This window comes from Kryptolebias marmoratus, linkage group LG9 (genome assembly GCF_001649575.2).
Source record: "Kryptolebias marmoratus isolate JLee-2015 linkage group LG9, ASM164957v2, whole genome shotgun sequence".
NCBI lineage: Eukaryota > Metazoa > Chordata > Actinopteri > Cyprinodontiformes > Rivulidae > Kryptolebias > Kryptolebias marmoratus.
Window position 1 is genome coordinate 9,545,973 of NC_051438.1, and position 21,696 is coordinate 9,567,668.

At 41.2% G+C, this 21,696-nt stretch overlaps 1 protein-coding gene across 2 annotated transcripts in view; it reads right to left on the reverse strand.

Moving 5' to 3' along the window:
* tenm1 (teneurin transmembrane protein 1) overlaps nt 1–21,696 on the reverse strand; it is a 265,666-nt gene that overhangs the window by 63,856 nt on the left and 180,114 nt on the right. For both annotated transcript variants that reach the window (XM_017419725.2, XM_025006695.2), the window contains exon 22: nt 12,307–12,539. In XM_017419725.2, coding sequence (XP_017275214.1) covers nt 12,307–12,539 — 233 coding nt within the window. The remainder of the gene's footprint in view (nt 1–12,306; nt 12,540–21,696) is intronic.

Here is a 21,696-nt window from a genome sequence, read left to right on the forward strand (position 1 = left end):
GGCGGAGCGCTGGTTGCGGCGCCGCTACAGTGTATTCGCGATCCATAATTCAAATTATTAGTCTTTAACGACAGTTTGTCGCCACGACGTTTGTTTGGAACGAGGCTTTCGGCGGCGACGGGGGTCACAAGGGTGACTCGTGAATGAGACGGGTGAGTAAAGAGAAGAAGAAGAAGAAGAAGAAAAAAAAAAATCGAACAAGAGGAGAAATGAAAGGAGAGCTCCAATTTGGAGCAGGGAGCTCACCAGAGGACACGAGATAAGATCAGTAGTGGAGAATCACAGAAGCACAACTTCAAAAAAAGAAAAGAAACAGATTTTTCCCTGTGAAGTCTACCACTCATTACCATTGGTAAGAGGGCGTGAGGAGGAGGAGGAGGACTGTGAGCTGTGGTAGGCAGATGACAGGGAAACATGGGGCTCCAGGCTGAAGTCTCCTCGGCCTTCAGAAGGGGCTGCTCACTCCGAGCACAATAGCCACGGCAGAAGAGAGTCGGCGAACTGCAGAGAGTCGAAGAGTACGGCATGAAACACCTTTCTCTGAGCAAACAGGAGTGTACAAAAGAACAGACAAGAGCGTTCAAAGCTGCAGGGGCGTGATGTATTCTGAGAATAATAGCCCTCTGATCATGTGTCAAATTAAAGCAGGAATGAGCTCTGACTTGGGTTTTTTTTTTTTCTTATCGTGTCTTTCTTACTTTTTTCTCGCCTCCCCCCTCTTCTATAATTGAACGGACGTGGAAGAAAAAGAAGAAATTAAAATCGAGTTTTTTCGCCGTCACATCTGGAGATGCCGTGTGATATTTGAAGGTTGAGCCTGTGCTGTTCTCAGTAGGGGTTTGGCTTGTCTGACAGAATTACACGTGTGCTGCGGGACGGCCCGTGTGAGGCTGTGGGCGCGGGCGGAGTGACAGAATGGGGGCTGATTTAATGTGCCACCTGGAGACTGGAAGTGGCCGGCGCGTCTGCGTGGAACCGGTCCGAGCGGGACTTAGGCCCATGTGACCGATCTCCTGGAAACGTTATAGATTTTCAGATGCTGACTGGGGAAAAAAAAAAAAAAAAAGTTACATGCTTACACGGTGCTGTTGTGCTCGTTGAACAGGCTGCAGTTTCCATGCCTGGCCACTAGGGGTGTGCCATATTGTCTCGTTTACGGTAAAAACGTTGGATTTTTTTGACATACTGTTGAAAAAAATAATATTGCGATATCATAAGATAAAGATAATTTACCAGAGCCTGACCTGTGCAGCACGAGGCGCGATGTGGTACACACTTCGTGTGCCATCCGCCATTAAAACAAAGAAGAAGAAGAAGCGCGAGGCGCTGCGAGCGTGACCTACCAATCATGGCGCAGCACAACACAGAAATACCTCCCGAGAGTCCCGACTTAAAACCAAAAATAAAATAAAAGGGAATTATTTTGGTTTTAACACAGAAGATGTGGATCAGACCACCAGATTTTGCAAGTCATGCAAGCGTGTTGTGTCAGGTAAGGGTGGAGACGTCAAATCTGATTAAAAAAAGTTAAAAAATAAAAAAACGGTTTTGAAGTTACATATTTAATTGGGCAAATCCAATAAAAAAAAAAAAAAGCTGACAATGTAGAATATTGTTTGTGATATAGTTATGGCAGTATTTAAAAAAAAATATTTTGTGATATCATTTTTTGGCAGTATCGCCCACCCCTACTGGTCACTAACTGGCGCTGACACGTGCATCCTCGCAGACCCCAGTCTCTTGAGCATGGAAGCAGTTGCATCCAAAATGGTGAATGCGTAAAGGTCTGTTTGGACTTACAGAGAGGTCGGGTCGCTGCTACACGTCCAAAAAGGTGAGCTGCACAAACATATTGTTAGATATGTCCTAAAGTAAGATTAAGCGTTACAGAGAGGTAAACCAGTTACTCGACAGCTTTTTATGGCTGTCTTAAAGCTTTTGCCATATTAAAAGCTATCTTCCATTAGCTGCCACATGCTTACACGTCAAGGTTGCACCACATCCACAGAATCACTTGTTCGAATCAGTTAAAGCCAGTTTTGGCTGCACATAGAAAATTACTGACGTCACGTGAAGCGGTGCCCCCTGGAATGGGCGGGGCCTCAGGTTTATATGAGTCGACACTTCCTTTGTTCCAGCATTCTTTTTTTCCAGCTTCATCCATAAGATGTTGTAGGTTCAAGTTCCAGTGCTGGTCTTGTACTAATTCTCTGCCGTATTAGAATAAATAGTTAAACTGTAGTTCTTATGTAGCGTTGTCCTTTAAAGGGTAAATTTTCTGAGCTCTCCCTCCCCTGGGGTAAAAGTACCAGAAGTGAGCCGAGGGTGGGGCGTCGGCGAAGCTATCTACCATTAGATGTGTTCGTGCACGGGCAGAACAGCTGTTGACTGCAGCCGTCTGTGATGCACATGTGCGATTTCACACCTTGCAGTTTCTGAAAAGTTCCAATTTGAGAGCCGGGTTCGAAAAGTTTCAAGTGTCAGCTAATCCAACGGCTGCTGCCGTGCAAACGAACGGCCAAACTGCAACAGAAGTTTCACTGAAAGACAGCTTTGTGTAAACGGCCCCATAAAGGAATACTTTTCAGAAGTGAGCTCACATGGAAAGGCTACGAGCAGTCAGCATCTTACCTGAAGTGGACAACTTTCTGACTGACAGAAGCCGCTCATGCCAGCGGTATTTCGTAAACCAACAACCGACAGACTCACATTAGACAGTTATTTCCATAGACGTTTGTGATCATTCATGCTGAAAACAGTGTTGCTCTACGATTTTATACCAGTAGTGATCCAAGGGACACTTGTTGCAAAAAGGGGACATTTTGAGCATAACATGTCAGAGTATATCTGATGGACAAGTAAGACAAAATCATGTTTGCTTGAACTGCTATGATTTTGTATTTCTTTTTTTTCTTCCCTTTTTTCCACCTCACTGCTTTTGCATCCAATAGTTTTTTTTCTGCCACATCGAGCTTCACTCATTTTGTTTGACAAAACATGTTTCACGTGGAACATTACTGGTAACAAACTGCATACATAAACAGCCTCCAGCAGAGCTAATCATACACTTTAATTCGGAACAATCATCTTACGCATCAGTCGTGTGGTGTAAAGGTTTCTCATACAGCATATGCGTAAACCACAATGAATCTCATTAGATTGAGGTTGTTTTAAGACAACAGCAGCCCTCTGGTCACAGACTAGCTGTTAGCTGACTCTTCATATGCGGGTGTAGATTCTCAGTCATCCAGGTCATCGTAAATTCAAAAAAGGAGAGCCACCTCTTCGGGACAGGACTCAGCTGTCCACCTACACCTCAAGGATAAGGAACACTCCTTTGAGGACCAAAATGTTCATATTTTGGACCGAGAAGAAAGATGGTTTGAGAGGGGGGTAAAAGAAGCCATCTATGTCAAAAAGGAGAAACCAACATTAAACAGAGGAGGAGGTCTCAGATTCCAGTTTTCAAAAACATATAATGGAGCTTTAGGCCTGATCCCCAGTCAGTTTCACTCCAATCAACATTCATGTGACCAGAGGGGCCCATCAGTGAATCAGACGAACAAGGACCCTAATGAGCCTCTATTGTTAGGAAAGTGAGAACAATTTGCAAGCAATCCAGCTTACATCACATCTCAGCTTTAAAAGCTCAACTCCACACTCTCTATTTCTGAATTGAGAAAGCTCCTCGGATGAGAAGCGAAACGTCTTCAGCTACAGAATAGAAGTCCAGTTGTTTTTGTTTTTTAACCTTTTTTGGACTCTTCATAAACTTTTCACTGATTGTCAAGAACTACCCTTAACCTTCCTGAAACCCTAAAAAAGAGAGAGAGGTAGAGAAGCCCTTGTAACTTTAGGCCATTTTGACCCGAAGGCCAGTGGAGGGTTAACCTATTAAGGACTCACCGAAGTTTTACATTTATTTAATAAAAAAAAGTGTTTTCAAACTAGATATAAAAGCAGTCAATTTTGCTAAAACTGATGTTGTCCGATGCTTCCTGTTTCCAATAAAGAGTGCCACTTTGTAGGCGTTCTCCTCCTTAACGCCGCAGCCTCTCTCCAACCTCCCTCTCAGTATTTATCAGCAACAAAGAGAGCTACAGACTCCCTCATCACCTTCTCTCATTGTTGTCAACTCTGCCGTTTCGGGTTTTTTCCCCCACACCCATAATTTAATTAGCGGTAATGGAGCACCGCACCGGACAGACTGAGGCCACATTTTGTAATCTGAACAGCACGACAGGAGCTTTTGCTTTTCCGTGCCTAATTCTCCCTTATACTTGGATTTGTAAAGCACTATTGTCACAATTATGATAATCAGTGAATACATACACAATATTTGCTCTATTGCAGAGGGTCTGCATCCTGTTTCTCTGCAGCTACATGCAGCTCTTTGCTCCCTCTGCAGCAACTCTTCATAATTTTACCCCCCGCCCCCCCAAAAAAACCCCAATGATTAATGTTTATATTTATATCCCTAGATTTAGCAGTTTAGTGAAGATATGGGAATGAAATATTTCTGACAGAATGAGACTAATATTACAAGGAGGACAACAAATTGATCAGTTTGAGCTCCTAATTTGTTAACTACGTCATTTCTCCAGTTTCCAGCCACACAGTGGCGTTTTTTCCTCCTAAATCTACAAAAATATCAACACTTTTTATACATTTAAGCAAGGTGTTGGGGGAGAAACACAGTGCAGTTTTGAACACTTGCGTATGATGTTGGAATACGGCATTCTACAGATAATAGCAAATCATTTAGATAAAACCGAAAATTAGAAGTAAAGTTCTGCCTTTGATAAAAACTTTAAAGTAACAACGTTTCTGCCTCAATAAGTCGCAATTACAGTAAATGTCCAGCAAATTGACCTAATGTTTTGTTCACTTTAATAATTTATAAGGTTGCAGGTTAGGCTTTGTTATTGCAAAACGGGATACTTCTATGATTAATTTTCCACAAACATAGAAAGGACTTGCAGAGCTCAGGGTTTAAAAGGTACCAAAGGAGCTAAAAACAAGATATATTTTTCCCTTTTCACAAGAATGTTTATTTTCCATTGTCCTAACACATACAATTGCCAATAAATGTCAGCAATTTCACAATGTAACAAATGATATATTTTTTTAATACAGCATGTTGTATTTACTTTATTTAACCACTCAGGGTATTGTGATATCTTTGTTTCAACCTTCAAGTACATTTTGCGGTTTCTGATGGAAATAAATTTTAAATAATAAAACCACCATCCCAGGAAATGTATCATATGATAATTAAAGTCAATAAATATTTAATCTGATCCATGGCAAATCAGTACTACTTCAGAGTTGTTCCATATTAAGCCTCGCTGATCGTGTTTTAGAATCAAGGGCTTCCTTAAAACATTATGTTGTAACATCCAGGGAAGTCATAAACCTTAGGAAAAGACTCATCGTAATGGTAATTCAGAAAAAGAAAAAATGAAGATTCTAAAATGGTTGTAGTTATGTTCTTGATGGTTATATTTTGCCCAAATGTCCATGTGTTTTTTTACCTAATATGTAAAAAAAAGTCAAATAAAAGTACTCAGCACAGCTGAAACATCCTATTAGAACATGGCAAAATCACAGCTAATTCATAAAAGCTCCTTCAGCGTGAAGACAGTCATGATTTTAGTTCTCACCAAATTGGGTTTTTCCCTGCTTGCACCCCTGAGATGCTCTCCTGGGTCCTCCACCATGCTCTACACATCAGGAGCACATTCCCATGACAATGCTTCCACGTATGCCCATGATCGCACCACAATCCGGGCCTTGCTTGGCACAGATCTCTCGGACGGCGTTAGAATGCACCAGAAGATCAGGCCACAATGGCATGACGCTGCCATGGGTATCATATATGTGCTACATTGTTTCTACGACCATGTCACAATCACGATTGCAGCCTAGGCCTAAGCCAGCACGACTAGTCCTGCTTCAAGTTATCAACAACTTGAAGCAGGAAACTCTGCCATGGGTGCCATGGCGCTCCCCCCTTTGCTCCACTCAGGACCCTGATATGATCTAGAAGTTCCAGCTCAACACCCTCTATGACTCTTCGTGACCTATCGCGGTCTAGCACATGTAATGAGGAACCCACTGTGTTCTTAATGCATGCCCGAAGTCAGGACCGTGCAAAGGCTAGCCACGATCCGGCAGCAGGGTCTTCATTCAGTGTCAAGGGGACCTTCGAAAATTTTAATTAGAGCACAAGGCTTGAAACATGTATTTGTCCTTCCACCAACCTCCAACTGCAGGCTTTGAAGATTATAAAAATATGCACCCAACAACATTTGTTTTGAAAAAAGTGATATGGAGAGGGAGCTAAGGGGGCCTAGTTTAGTCAATTAGAAGCTGTGAGTTTCCTTCATCTGTCCTTTATCCCCATGACGCGACTATCAATAGTCTTGTGCTTATGATGATCTAAAACATTTAGGTGCCTGGCCCTTCCCATGTGTCTGGAACACACAATATAATAGTAGACTTGTGTCAGCTCATAAGAAAGGGTGGAATGATTAACCAAATCACAAAAACACTCCAGGCTTAATGTCTGAAATATGTGCATTAATTTAAAGAGCTGAGCTAATGCTTTGAGCAGAGAGAATCAGAGATGAATCTGCAGGATTATCTGCATTGGAAAGTTGTATTATGACAAGTGTTTTGTAAGGCTTAAGTTTAGCGATTACAAGTGTTATTTTCTGCTGTAAGGCAGGGGTCGCTATGCTATTAGTCAAACTGTAGCTGCCAGAGTCACATAAGGATGGATATTTTTTCCTTGTTAGAAGCACATGATAAAAAAGAAGCTTGTTCTTTTTGAATGGTTTTTACACATTTTACAGACGATTTCTTCACATTACAGCGGAATAATCATCTGGATTGTAAAATGCTGCGACTGCTGGTTAGTTTTTGTGGTGACGAAGTGTCATGAACTGCTGTGGCACAAAATTATGTCAGTTATGGGGCCATTTAACCAAAGCAATGACTGCAAGTGTAGCCTTTTAAAAAACTGATAATTAAGTGTGCTTTTAGTACAACTGACAAGACATTTTACAGAAGAAAGATGTGCTGATTTAGTCTTACTAATCAATCAAAATGCTCAATAGTACAACTTTAATTTCCCCCTTAAATACACTGCATTTTACATTTTGTTTTATGTTAAATATAGATGGAGATCAATTCATAATGACCATGATTAAAAACCAGGAACATATCAGCAGCAATTTTAGGATTAATATCTTAACTGTGAACAACATGTCAACAGCCACAATCATACAACTCATTTGCTCAAGTATGATTCCTTGTAAAATGGATAAAAACAGCTCAGCTGGAGGCTCGTTAGTATCCCTACAACCACTTAATACCCTTTCTCCCTGGGCGATTCCACAGTAAAAGAAAGTCCAGTCCCTCTCCAGAATTTGGGTTTCAGAATCCAAACTGTATGTGGAAAGATGCCCATCTCACATTGTACTTGACTTCAACTTGTCTCCCCACAGGTAGTGGGTCAACATGGAAGTAGCGTCCTGTTGCTTTTTGGGCCTGGCTGGTTAAGCCCAGGAGCCAAGGGTCAACAGCATGCTCCCCTCTGGCTTCCAAAGGTGTTCCACTTTCTCTATTCCAAACTAAATAACCTGTTTTCTGTAGTCTTTATTGATATTACTGGATCCTTTTTTGTTTGACCCCCTCTTTTGAGACCAATTTGCCACGGGAGACCCACACTGGGGCTTTTGCCCCAGACAACACATATTCTAGTACCATGAGGGTACACCATCACTTCATTAGGGTGTCGAGTCTATAGAGACTAAGGTCTCGATTTATAGGTTCCAACTATCACCTATAGTCAGGAGATTTGGATCCTGACTAAAAGAACAAAATCATGGACGCAAGAAGCTGAGCTGATGTTCTTCCTTAGTGTGGCCAGGCTCAGCCTTAGAGATAGAGTGAGCAGCTCTGTCAACCAGGGGGAGATCAGTGGACATCCTCTGCTCCTCCTCTTCAAAAGGAGTCAAATGAGGCTTTTCAAGCATCTGATTGATCTGGAGGGATGTGCTTGAAGAACCAGAACCCGTTCGAGGAACTACATATCCCTCCTAGCCTGGGAACGCCTTGGGATTTTTAAGAGGAACTGGACAGCATGGATGGATGGATGGATGGATGGATGGATGGATGGATAAGGTTCCTTGCTTTGAGCTAGGACTATAAAAAAAATCTTTGAATAATGTCATGTTTTACCATAGTTCACGCAATATATAATTTGTGGTCGTGTGAATAAATGCATAAAAAGATTGTTTCCTTTCGGGACTGCATGAGTAACACAACAGGTTTTATTTTTACTGTGACACTGGGAGTTGTTTCTGAAAAGAAAAACACAGGTGCAACCAACATTCATGATGGCCTTATTCCAGTGAAGTGTTTGGACTGACAGCGAGCCAGCATGAATAACACCAAAGAACCAGAATTGGAGCACCTGAATGGACTGCAGCCATCATTATTAGTGTTATTATTATTCACACCTGTGCTTTTCCTACTGTGACATGGCAGAGCGTCTACTGTGGCAAAGGTTTCACAATACTTTGGCAGATAATCCCCTTTTTTGTGTAAAAACAATGTTTTCCAACTGTTATTTTTGGCATCAATCACGGGAGTGCAAATTAAGCAATTACATGTAAAGGTAATTTTGACAATCAGTAATAATCACTAAAATTGGATGAACAAAGAGTGGGGGGGGGAAGAAAAAACACTGTTGCCTAGTTAAATCAATTTATGTTTTAAAAACGCTGATGGAAGGGTGGAGAAAAGGGCACGAGCAGCATGAATCCATCAATCTCTCCTTGCTAGCTGGGAACGTGATGGGGTGTTTTTGTGGCAGTACACAGTGGGATCCTTGAACCAATTAAACATTATTTTAATGCCCCAGGACAGCTCGATATTTGAGTCCTCCCAGGGCAAGTGCTACTTTACAAATTTAAGAGAAACAAAGCTTTGAAATGTTCACAAATTTAGAATTAGTGAAAATAAAAGTGCACAATTGCTTAATTACCAGTTGAGTGGTTACCATCTGGGCAAAAATTACCCCTACGTAAACATTTGCATTTGAACAGTCAACATATAAATAGAGAATACATTTGTTCGTTTTGGAGTTACACCATAATTATCTTTTGTATGGTCAGGCAGAGCATTGCTTCATTGTGTTTATTCAATAGCTAATAATTCACGCATAAATCAAAAGGAAGGGAATCTGCGTTGCACTAAACAATATTCCTTTTATATAACATCATCTATCTTGCTCTGTTACTGTGCCACAGTGTTTAGTGTAAAACATGCAAAAACACAGAAAATGTGGGATGTTGTTGCTGTTAAGCCGTCTGCAGAGCTGCAATGTGTTGAAGACAGAGCGGCAGATTAATGAGGTGATACAGTACGTGTGTGTGAGAGGCAAACACTGAAGAGACACTCCGCAGCGGACCTACAGGAACAAAGAGATCACTGTCAAAAATCTCTGAATTTTGCAGACAGCAGGGCCCCCGTTTACACGGACCGATGACCTCGCCGCGTTGTAGAATATCAGCCAGGACCCGGATGCAGGTTCTTGGCGAGGTCTTCGGGGAGCATATTTGGAACACAGTGGGCTCCCCATTATATGTGAAAGAGCGTGATAGGTCATAATAAATCAATCAATCAATCAGCGTTTATTTATAGAGCCCTTTACAACGGCCAAACGGTGCACAAAGTGCTTCACAATACAAGAGTTAAAATCGATCAATAAAAACAATACAAAAATGCCAAAGTGCCACTTGGTATTAAAAGCCTGCCTGAATAAAGGCTCTTAAGATTAGATTTAAAAAGGGCCAGATCAGTGATAGAACGCAAGTCCTGATTTCGTTGGTTCCACAGTCCCAATGTTTGTATTTAGGCTTAGGGACGAACAGTGGAGATGTATAAGTTGATCTTAAGGTCCTTTCATACTCACGGAAAGCTACTAGATGAGCTAAATAAGGTGAGGCAAGACCGTTAAGAGCTTTAAAAGTGAACAATAAAAGTTTAAAATCAATTCTAACACAGACTGGAAGCCAGTGGAGAGAAAATAAAGGGCTTTTGAGCATGCACAGAATGTACGTAGCAAGGTCGTGGTGATTTGTCATGGTGGTGGTAGTATATCAAGGTCCTGGGTGGAGCATGGTGGCAGCAGTGGCAGCAGTGGCAGCGCGGTCCTCATGCACTGGCACGGTTTGCTTGTTGAGAATTTGGACCAGGACTGGCCACACTGGCTTCACACCTTGGCTACAGCACTGATCCCAGCAAGGTCACGGAAACCCCCGGTGAAGGCGTGACACCAGCGGACGCAGCGTCATGCTAGCGTCGGCATAATTTCGTAGCGAGTTCCTGCATCCTGGCACGGTCTGGGAGAGTCGTGCCTGAGCAGGCAATATAGAGTGTAGTGAGGGCACAGGAGAGCATTTCGGGGACGTAGAAAAAAACAATTCGGCGAGCAATTAAGAGTGCAGCAGTGATGCGATTGCCGTCACACTAGAGGTTTTCCGAATTTGCCGTAATCCAGCCAAGTTCTAAGAGTTTGTGCAGGACGTAGAGAGCACAGTAGCGCTCTTCAAATATGTCAGTAATTATTCTGTTTGTTTTTTTTCTGAGAATATTCGCCAACCCCCCACTCCTGTCCACCTATTAAACACCGCTCCAAACATAAGCGCAACTCGCAGCAGCTCATGCTTCTCTCAACGAGTCTTTATTTCATTCTTTGCTCAGGCTGGGCGAGTTAATAACCACAACTGTCAGCGTAACAACAAACTGTTTAAAGGGAGAAAAAGCGAGTCTTAATGAGCACCGATTTCAGCTGCTGCCTTATGATTTAGGACCATTTCGCCGTTTCATGCTTTTACTTAAAAGATGACCACGTCCACACGGTTGGGACTTGTGGGGAATAAAGTTTACTCAGTCCAAGTCCCGCAGCTGAAAACCCCTCTGATAAAACCTAGCCTTCAGGTACAAAGATGTGTGCTCCTGCTAATCCTGCTGGCTGAGGATTAGCATATCATATATTAGCATATACTCCTTCGTCGGTCCAACGGATCAACTTGGAGGAGGATACTTGTTACAGTACGGCTGAGCTCAACCCATGACCATAGTTTCCACTTTATATTCCTGTAAAAATAACCTATAATGGCAAAAACAGATGCTGTGACGCTCCGAGTTGGTTTTCTTTTCTTTTTTGGGAGAGGCTGCATTAATTCTTCAAATCTGACCACTTTACCGGGACTTCAAATTTTCCAAAATCACCGCCCATTCCTTGTAATGGGTTTATAGTCCCGTGTAAAAGGGGGTTTAAGGAGCTGGAGCATCTTTTCTTTTCAAGCAAATGAAGAAACGAAGAGAGACAAAACAGAGGCAGTAACATTTCTTGAAAGGTTTTTAGCTTTTCCGTAGCATATTTCTCACATTTTGCTAGACGAAATGGGATCCAGATGATGCCTCTAATTCAGGAACATATAAAAAAAATCTTGACAGTCAGGCAGCATTTGTTTGCTTCTTTGTACAGATTTAAAGCTACAGCGTAATGAGGCAGCCTCTTATTGCAAGAGCTCTATTTAAAACAGAAAGAAACTCCTAAATAAGGGGAAAACATCAAGCTCATCCTCGGCTGTATAAATCGACAATAACGCACAAAAAGACAGGATGCAGGAGGGATTTATGATACTGATATCTCACCAGTATTGCACATATTGTCACGATTCTTCAGGATAAACTTAGACAACAATAAAATGTGCATAACCATTCTCTGGTTGCACACATTATTGTCATCTGATAGCAGACAATATCAGCCTGCTTGCTTACATAGATCACTTTTCAAATACTAAAACCTTCAGAGAGAGAGGAAAAAAAGGTTCAAAGCAAACATCGTGTCACAGATAACTCCGGGGTTATGAACACCCCCTTCTTAGAAAATCATCACGGCAGTTTCTGAGTGCTCTGTGTCGACTGCAAATGTTGCTCTTAGCCAAAAACTGAAAAGGTTAGGTGGGCTGAAATCCACGTAGACGGCTCGAGACTGCTGCTGCTTCAGGACTTCTACCCTGACCTTCAGTGAATTAGCCAACGCTCTGCCTCCCGGCTGAGTGTACCTAATTTTACCAAATGCTGATCTCTGACTGCTGATCACAAATCTGTAAGTGCAGCCTGAGGGGACAATAGAATACGGCTCGTGCTCATGGCAACAGCAAACTGCGTCCTGACCGAGAGACGGGAGGTCTTCGGCTGCACGGAGCGCGTCATCCTTACCTCGAGGGTTATTGAGCGCGGCTTCAGTGGCCTTCCTGCCCTCTCCACAGTGGCTCTGGTCAAAAGGGAGGCACTGCTCTCCCGTCCCGGCCACCACCTCGAGGTTGCGCGCCGGATCTTTCGGCTGGACGAGGTTTCGGACGCGGTAAACTCTGCGGCTGCTCGTGTCGGAGACGTAGAGGACCTCGCCCACCGGGTCCATGGCCAGGTAGTACTTATGAGCAGGGCTGGTGCTAGGAAGGAAAAGGAAGTTAAGTGCAATGAAACACAAGCGGGTCAGATGATTTATTTTCCCTGTCAGCGTAAAAGCAAAGTTTGACGTGATACGAACGAAGAACAGCTCAGTTTCGTAATCTACAGTCTCTTTCAAGACTGCACAACAGTATTAGTTGAAGGAAAGATGTTTCGAGACAATCAGGTCATCTCGGTGAATAGCATTAGTATGAGACGCTGCCTGCGCCGAAGCTACAAGATTAATGTCTTCTCATTTACATAGTGGAGCGAGGACGACCACAGTCTCTGCAGCTGAATCACAGCTCTGCACATTACCCTGCTTTTTGAAATGATGTATGTTGGGGGGGGAAATTCTTGAAATGCTTCCAAAAGTATCACACGAATGGATCAGTAATTAATATTTCTCTGTTATATAACAAGCATCCCACTCTAACAATGGGAAGCTGAGGTGATAGAACATTTGAACTACAAGCTAAAGAGATGATGATCTTTTGCTGCTGGCAATGAAAGAAAAAAAATGGAAATGTCTGCAAAAATTTAAAGGAGAAGTAACCCTATCCAAAAGGAAAGCTAGATCTAAGGTTTTTTTTAAATGTTCTACAGCTTTCTAAGTTACTGAATACAAGAATTATCTTTAAACCTCTTTATCATTTTTATTATGCAAGTGATAAGATGTTATCAACATAAAGTAATAATTCCTGCTTACAATACAATTTTCAATGGGACTCAAAATGATTTTTTTTAAAAAAAAAGTCAGATTTTTGTGACAAAATGCAAAAGTAGGTACAACTCAGTCAACTTCAGATATTTTAAGCCAAAATTTGGCGTAGTGGTGGCTGAGAGAGATCCCCGCCATCTATTCTGCGCAGTAACAGATTGCACAATATTGTTGTTTCAATGTGGAGTCAACTCTGGTTGCCTGTTAGCAAAATATTTCATGAACCATGGCACAAGTTTTGTTGAAACTTTCAGGAAATATTTATTTAATGTACATGTACAACTGATTGACATTTAAAGCCAACCCAAAAGAAGATGGCTGCCACAGCCAAATTAAAGATATTGTGCTAAAATCTGGCGTGGTACTAAACGTTGGAGTTTAATGCAGTTTGGCTCACTGCTTCCCTTCCTTGTCGGTTTTATTTATTCGTTGCCTCAACTCCGAGTTCAAGTTGACATTAAGATTCACAGCAGACCACCTCATAATGGACAAATGTTTTCTCATCCTGTGTTTTTCAGATGCACGTTTTGGATCTTTATCCTGCTCGAGGGACCGTGACCTGCAGAGCTCCCTGACATCGAGCACTACGTTTTTATGCCAAAATGGCTTCATTATCTGATTTTATTCTACTCTGTTCTGATCCCAGATAGCCTGTGCCAGTCAAAGCCAAGCAGGAGAACAACGGAGTTGCCTGCATGTGTCACAGCTGAGACAGTGAGAAAGCTTAATTTGTCTCTTTTATACCTTACTTTATATTTTCTCAGCACTGTCTTATGCTTACATGCGTTCTATTAAACGCTGCAGTTTCTCACCGCAGGAGTCTGTTGTTTCTTGTCTCCATTTGAATTATCCTCTTGGTCAATATTCCTCTTTTCACCACATTTAACCAGCTGTAATCCACAGACTCTGATGATTATTCAAGACAGTAGTGTTGTAAAATACATTTGGATCCACTTACACTTATTTTAGGTTGGAATTTGCCCAGACTAAAACAAAGTTAGCCTTTGTTAGGTTTGATGAAATGGTTGGTTTTATTGTTCATACTCATGTTTTTCATTGTGAGCTAACTATATATAGATATATCTATCTCTCTCTATATATAGATATGGATGTATTTATTTTACATTGACACAACTCAGATACGGTGATATCTCGACTAAGCGGCTTCTCATTTCTCTTTTATTTTGTTGACAGGCATCCCAAACTTGCACCGGGGTCGTTAAGAACCTTTACTCAAGGGCGGCATTTATTTAAAACATACAGGTTCTGGCCTTTGATTGTTTCTGGTATTTTTGATTTGTTTCATTTATGGTCATTTCTGATCCTGTGAACAGATGGCATTTGCATTGCGCTTTTATTTTTTCCTTAATGCTAAACAATTTTTCTTTTTTTCTTTATTTTTTTGTTTCAGTTACAACTGCCCGAAAAAAATCACTGAACATAAATTTTAAATATGAGGGGGAAAAAGTGATAAACAATAAACTTGATAAGTTGTTAATTCATTGAAAACAAGTAATATGAGAGTTTAATGTTAGGACAGAAGGAAAGCAGCAAAAGCAGTGTATTGTAAAAAGATTTTTTTTTTTTTTTACAAACAGTGGTTAAAGGAGTTCAAAACATGAAGCCGTTACTTCAGCTGGTAACAGATTTCGTAGCCGACTCGGGCTCCAGCTGCAAAACAGCTTTACAGAAAACTAACTTTACAGAAGCAGCTGATCCACTGCTAATCACTGCTCGGCTCCCTCATGCTGATTTTGTTAGCTTTAGGCACATTAACGTATTAACTTAACGTCTTCCAGTTTAGTCTTCAATCACTTTCTTACAGCGACTCCATTCAAATCAGTTCAGTTCATTTACACAACACCAGGTCACAACAAGTCATCCCAGGGCACTATACAAAAACATGCCCACGCATTATGAAAAGCCAATAAGTCGAAGTTATCTTTCTAGGGAAGCCATCAGATTGCATTTAATCCTAACTTGGTCACAATCTCCTAGGTCAAAGGTTAAACTCCCGCTACACCGGGCTCAGGAAGCAGGGACAATGATGCTTTCAAGTGCTCTGGACAACATGGCTTCTCTGCTGTGGCTCTGTCATCGTTAACTTTTACTGAGCTGAAATACAGCTGGGCGTGATTTATTAATACTAAGTGGGTCTTAAAAATAGGCGTGATCTCAAGCAATAATGACGATGATATCTCACGATCTCACGTGATCAGTTAGCTCTGAGTATGTGCTGTGAATGACAGCTACTGTCACACTCAGTTTTAGCTCAATATCTCTAAAACTCACTAAAGTATAGCCAATATTGCGTTTGGCAGCCATCTTGAATCGGGTTCACTCCAGAAGTCTTTTATATTTTTCCTGCTCTTTTATATTTCTGATTTGATTTCGACTCACCTAAGCTCTTTTCCCTCCTTCCTTCCTTCTTTATTTATTCTCCTTTTTCCAGCGTTGTCCTGTTGCCACTCTGAACTTTTGTTCTGCCCGGTATCAGCCCCTTCAACCAATTCCAGCAATCATTCAACTATTTCTGGCTACAACTTGAACTGATCAAAATCAACTTGCGCTGGCAGTTCAGCCATTAAATACATGTCGGCACAGTTTGGGCTTCGTACGCGGCTTTCAGCCACATCATTCAGCAGTAAGCAATCCCACTGCATTCTCGCAGGAAATGCAGTTTCTCGAGTTAGCTGCAGATGTGCCTCCGATAAGTTTCATTAAAATCCGTCCAGCGGCGAGCGAGCGGTGGAGGCGTTTACACTTGACACTTACGTCGGTGCAGTATACTTCCGTGAGTTTTGAACCATTTGATTATCTTTGTGATCTCATAGAGGGATCATATAAATGCTGATACAGGCGAACCAGCTCCGCTAGAGCAGTGAAATCGTCCATTTTGAATGGAGCGCGGTCCACGGGAAGTTAGAAAAACTGGGAGGTGCACGACGATACACCTTATAGTCCGGTGCGCTTCATGTATGACGTAAATTTGAAAATGGACCGTTCACTGGCAGTGCGTCCTATAGTGCGGAAAATACAGTACTTGCGGAGGTGTTTTGGCTCGTATCTGAACCGAACCTCAGTAAAGTTCGTTCAGGAGCTTGCTGTTCCTTGAGTGATCTACGCCGACAGAGCAACGGCGTTCCGACAGGTGGAGCTACGTCCACCTGTCGGAACGTGAATGCACCTTCTATTGCATTTTAAACCGAAAGATTTGAAAAGGATCTTTGTAATATACGCAAGCCCTTTTTGTCTTTAATTGAAAAATGCATGCGGATGCGACGGCGCGCCTTCGATTTGCCTTTTGAGCAACGACTGCTTCCACTGTAAGGCTGTACGGCGACATCCATCCACGCGTCAGGCACAGATCAAGAACCATATGTGTATCTGTACTGCAGACTGGCTAGGTGAGAGAAAAATAAATTAAAGCTTAATCCATGCATGTATAATTTTTTTTTATTTTTTTTTTTTACCATAAGCTGCATTCTCACACAATTTCATTTGGATGTGACACCTCCAACACCACTGGTGCATTCTGATGATGTGCTGTATTTCATCAGTCATATTTTATGCATGCATGCGTCCCAGTGTTTCTGCTGTTTCTCACTTTATATGATGTATATTTTATTTGATGTCTTGAAGCGTTATTTTCACAATCCTTCACTGGAGCATTTGCCACAATAAAACAGACAAAACAGTGACAGGGAAAACAAAAAAAAAAAAAAAAAAAAAAAAAAGGGAAGAGCAATAACACAGAGTGGGAATAACCTGAAGAAAAAGGACCAAATATAAACCCAGACAAGTGATATAACTAAATCTGGGCAGAGCCGAATGAAAAATGAGAACTCGCATAGATTTTTTTGTTCCACTTTTTATTGTTATTTTAAAGCTTATTGAGCAGAGAACTTAAATATACAATGTGTTGTTCACAGCATTAAATTAAAGACCTCGCATGTCAAGTATTGAACAGATCGTGTGATCTGTTAGCACCGAAGCATGTGTTGGAGATGACTCTCAGCTACTACCACGCCAGAATTTATCTCAATGTGTGTAAATTGGCTGAGTTATAGCCATTTTTGTATTTTCTAAGGTCAAATAGCTGTGGCGGCTATCTTGAATCGAGCAGACTCCGAACATTAGTCAGTTGTAGATGTGTGTTGAGTGTTTACCCTCTGAGAGTTTTGTTAAAATCTGAACAGTAGCTCATGAGATATTCCGCTAACAGACACGCAGGGTTGACTCCAAAGGTTTAAACAAAGATCAAGCACAATTTGTCAGCTCTCACGCTATGAGTTGGGGAGGACTCTCAACTATTATAGCACCAACTTATATGTCAGTATCTGGGAAATTCACAGAGTTATAGCCATTTTTTCTGTTTTCTAAGGTCATTTAGCTGTGGTGTCCATCTTGAATCGAGATGACTCCTAACGTCAATCAGCTGTAGATGTCCATCCAATAATTACTTACTGAGACTTTCATCTAAATCTGTCCCCCGGCTCATGATATAATTTGCTAACAAACACACACAGAAAGCAGTAGGTACATAATCACCTTCTTTTCATGGCAGCGGGTGATAATAATAATAGCAACAATACGCTGTTTCTGATAAAAACGTCTTTTGTTGTCAGTGTGAGCTTCGTGCTTCTTTTGGCAAACATTGATTTGATTCCCCTTTAAATTGCCTGTGAGGTGCACTGTACTCCTGCAAAATCAATGCCGGCGCCGTCAGCGTAAAGCTGCAGACGGAGGACTTGACTCACCTATGTGCGAAGACTCCAGTTCATTAAGCACAAAGCCTTTGATATCAGGAGGCTATTGTGTTTTTCTATTGAGACCTCAACACAATGACCGCACACACACACACACACACACACACACACACACACACACACACAATGTGAAAGGGAATTTAAATTTTGCACTTTAAACACTGTGGCTAACTGGGTTCAAAGCAATTACTTAGTACTGTGAAATCCAATGTCAGCCTGGTCTGGTCAAAGGCTTCCTGCTAATTAAACGCAAAGACATCCTGTTGAAGTGCTCCTTTTTTTTTTTTTTTTTTTCCTCCCGTGGCTATTCAATAAAAAATGTCTTTCATGTGAAACTTAAAATATCAAGAAAAAAATATTGTTCGGCTTCTATTTTCCCCATGTTTAAATTGAACCTCAGACCTTTTGTGTTCCGGCTAATAGGTTCCTGAGAATTTCTGTTGATTCCATTCAACCTTTACAATCTGAACGCCATTTCTTGCCCTTTTTTATATTTCTCCACTAAATAAAAAATGCTTCCAGAGCCACAAAATCCACTTGGAAACTGAAATAAACTCAACTCGAAGTAATCTAACAAAATAAAATAAACAAAACAAAACTACAGTTTGTCACATTATGGTATAAAAAAAAAAAGATAAATTTGGACATTTAATAGCATTTTTACACTTTCAGACAAAAGAAAAGACCAAATGTAAGAGGAAATAATAAAATTCGATAAAAGTTTCAACGCGAAACAATGCCGACCTATTTGAGTTCTTTCTATAGCCTCAATTCAGACAAAGTTGTGACGTTGTGTAAAATGTAAAGAACAGAATGAAATGATTTGTGAATTTCATAAACCGATATCTAATTCACAATGGAGCATAGTAAATATACCAAATGTTAGAACTAAGAAACTGTACCACTTTCAAGAAAAAAATAAGGTAATTTTGGATTTTAAATCTCCAACACATTTCAAAAGAAGTTGTTCCAGGTCCATGTTTCTCCTCGTCTTTTACCAACAATCTGCAAACATCCAGGAGCTGAGGAGAGCAGCTGCTGGAGGTTTTAGAGGAATGCTGACCCATTCTTGTCTGATGGAGGATTCTAGCTGTTCAACATTCCTGACTTTACTTTGCTGGATGTTTTGATTCATGATGCATTAAATGTCTTCAGCTGATGAGAGGCCTGGACTGGAGGCAGGTCAGTTCAGCTCCTGGACTCCTCTACTAAAAAGCCCTGCTGCTGTAAGGCAGTCTGTAGTTTAACATTGTCTTGCTGTAATATGCAAAGCCTTCCCTGAAAAAGATGTTGACATTTATTCTTTTTTTGCAAAAGTTACCAGGGGGGAACCAAATATTTCAGCCGTCTGAAATAATCGGTTCCCCCTCTAAAAAATGGGAAAAAAATAATTTACCAACAAGTCCTTAACTGTGTTTATTCCTCTCATCATGGACAACAAGTCCTGTGAATTTGGAGGCATTTGTTCTTTTTTTGCAAAAGTTACCAGGGGGGAACCAAATATTTCAGCCGTATGAAATAATCGGTTCCCCCTCTTTACCGAAAACTCCTTACCTGTGTTTATTCCTCTGTATTATGGTATTATTAGCACATTTAATTTTTAAAAGAATTATGTTTTTTTTGTTTTTTTAATGAGAAATATTTGCCCCTCTAAACAATTCTGTTAATAGATAAGCCATTATTTACGGAGACGCAGGGGGAACCGTATCTGATGGGGGAACGCGGCTCGACGTAACAGCAGCAACTCGAGCACATTACTGCCCCCTACATGTCAAGAGGACAAATAACACCTTTTCTGTTCAAATTGCCAACCCGCCACAGTGGCGTGAGTGTTGATCAAATTCACCCGCCACTTCAAATATTTACCCGCATTTGGCGGGTGCTAATTTCCACCCCTGGTTTCAACATTAGTTTACTATGTTCACTTCTGAATAAAAGATGGGTTTATGAGATTTGGAAATCATTGCATTCTGTTTTCATTTATATTTACTAACTTACTTATTTTCTCTTAAGAAAAGCAGAAACCTTCATTTACTTCAATCTTTATCAGTTTCATCTAAGGACAAGCATGTAGCTTTTATTAGCATCCATATTTTTCTTTAATATCTTATTTTTATGAGTCATAACATAGTATTATGTAAATAGTTATGCAGAGCTGCACTTTGTTTTCTTCCCCTCAGTAACTCAAACATGTTAAATGTTTTGTTTTCTGATGGATTTCAGACAAAGATCACGCTGCGTGACTGGATGCTGGATCAGCGAAGTGGCTAACGGGCTAACACACACTGATCAGCACGTGTGGCTCCTTGGGTTTTAGCATCATTTTGTCACAGATGGTTTGTTCACATGCCGTCTAAAACTGGACACGAAAATGAAATCAATTCTACTTGCTGTGAAAATAAAGTGTGAATGCTGAAATTTGTTGAAAAAAAAAAATAAATAATCGAAACTGAACTGTTCAGCTTGACACAATCGGAAGAAAAGCTAAAACTAGCGAAACAGAAGCTAAAAACGAAAAATCGCATGGCAAAAAAAAAAGCTCAAATTTGCAAAACAGGAGCTAAAAAACAAAATTAACGAAGGTAGATAAAAGCTAAAATGAGCAACACAAGCTGTTAAAAATTCTAATTAGTGAAACAACAGCTGAAACCTATAACTGGGTAGTTTTCAAAGAGCAGAAGAATTTGAGGTTCTCCATTTTTTTCATTAAAAAAGGTAAATATTATTTTATTTTTTTTAGAAGCTACAAAAACCAAAAGTCATAGCTGCGAGCTCCTGAATGAGCTGAAAAGTTTAAATTATGAATGGTTGAAAGTAGCTGAAAGAAGAGACGATAAACAGGAAAACGATGTCTGCATGCTGAATCAGCCAGCTTCTCTTAGTATAGTTTTAAATATAAACATTTAGTATCCCCCGTGTTATTTTTAGTCATAGCTACAAAGAGACCCAGGAGCCACATGTGGCCCCGGAGCCGTGGATTGCAGACCCTGTTGTTTATTTGGACAGCTTTACCCCTGCAAACCCTTCCTGTTCAAAGACAAAACTTCCTTTTCATGGTGGCCTCCACCTTTTCCCTGAGAAAGCCTCAGCACCACGGACAGAGGCGCTGTCAGTCATCTACTCCATTAAGTGCATAACTGTTTACAGAGTTCAGCCCTGAACTGCACATACATAATTTAAACTCCATCCTCTGAGACTTGTTCACCGGGTTGCAGAGTGTGCCACTGCTCAGCACAGCGTATGATGTCGGTTCGGGGGCCTCTTGAAGCTGGCAGACGCGCCGCGCGCACGCTGCTGACAAATCACTTCGGCGGACGCCTTCCTCAATTAGATCCTCGCATTTCTGAACTCGTTCATCCGTCCAGCGGAAGGGAAAAAAATAAAAACGAACGACAACAAGTCGCATGTGGTCCCACTCCGGCTCGGCTGGTTAAAGTGACAAAACAACGATCGGCGCCGACGGACAGACTGATCCGCTGCAGCCATTTTCGACCGAATCAGCCGTTAAAGCTCTCGGCGAACGTGGCTGAGGGACTTACTCGACAATTAGCTTCACTCCTCGATCAAACTCATGAAGGGAGAAGAATGCACAGCAACTTTACCACTTCCCGTTTTGTTTCTCTTCAGAGAGCACCTTGTTTTGAAGGCCCCCCCCCCACCCCCACCCCC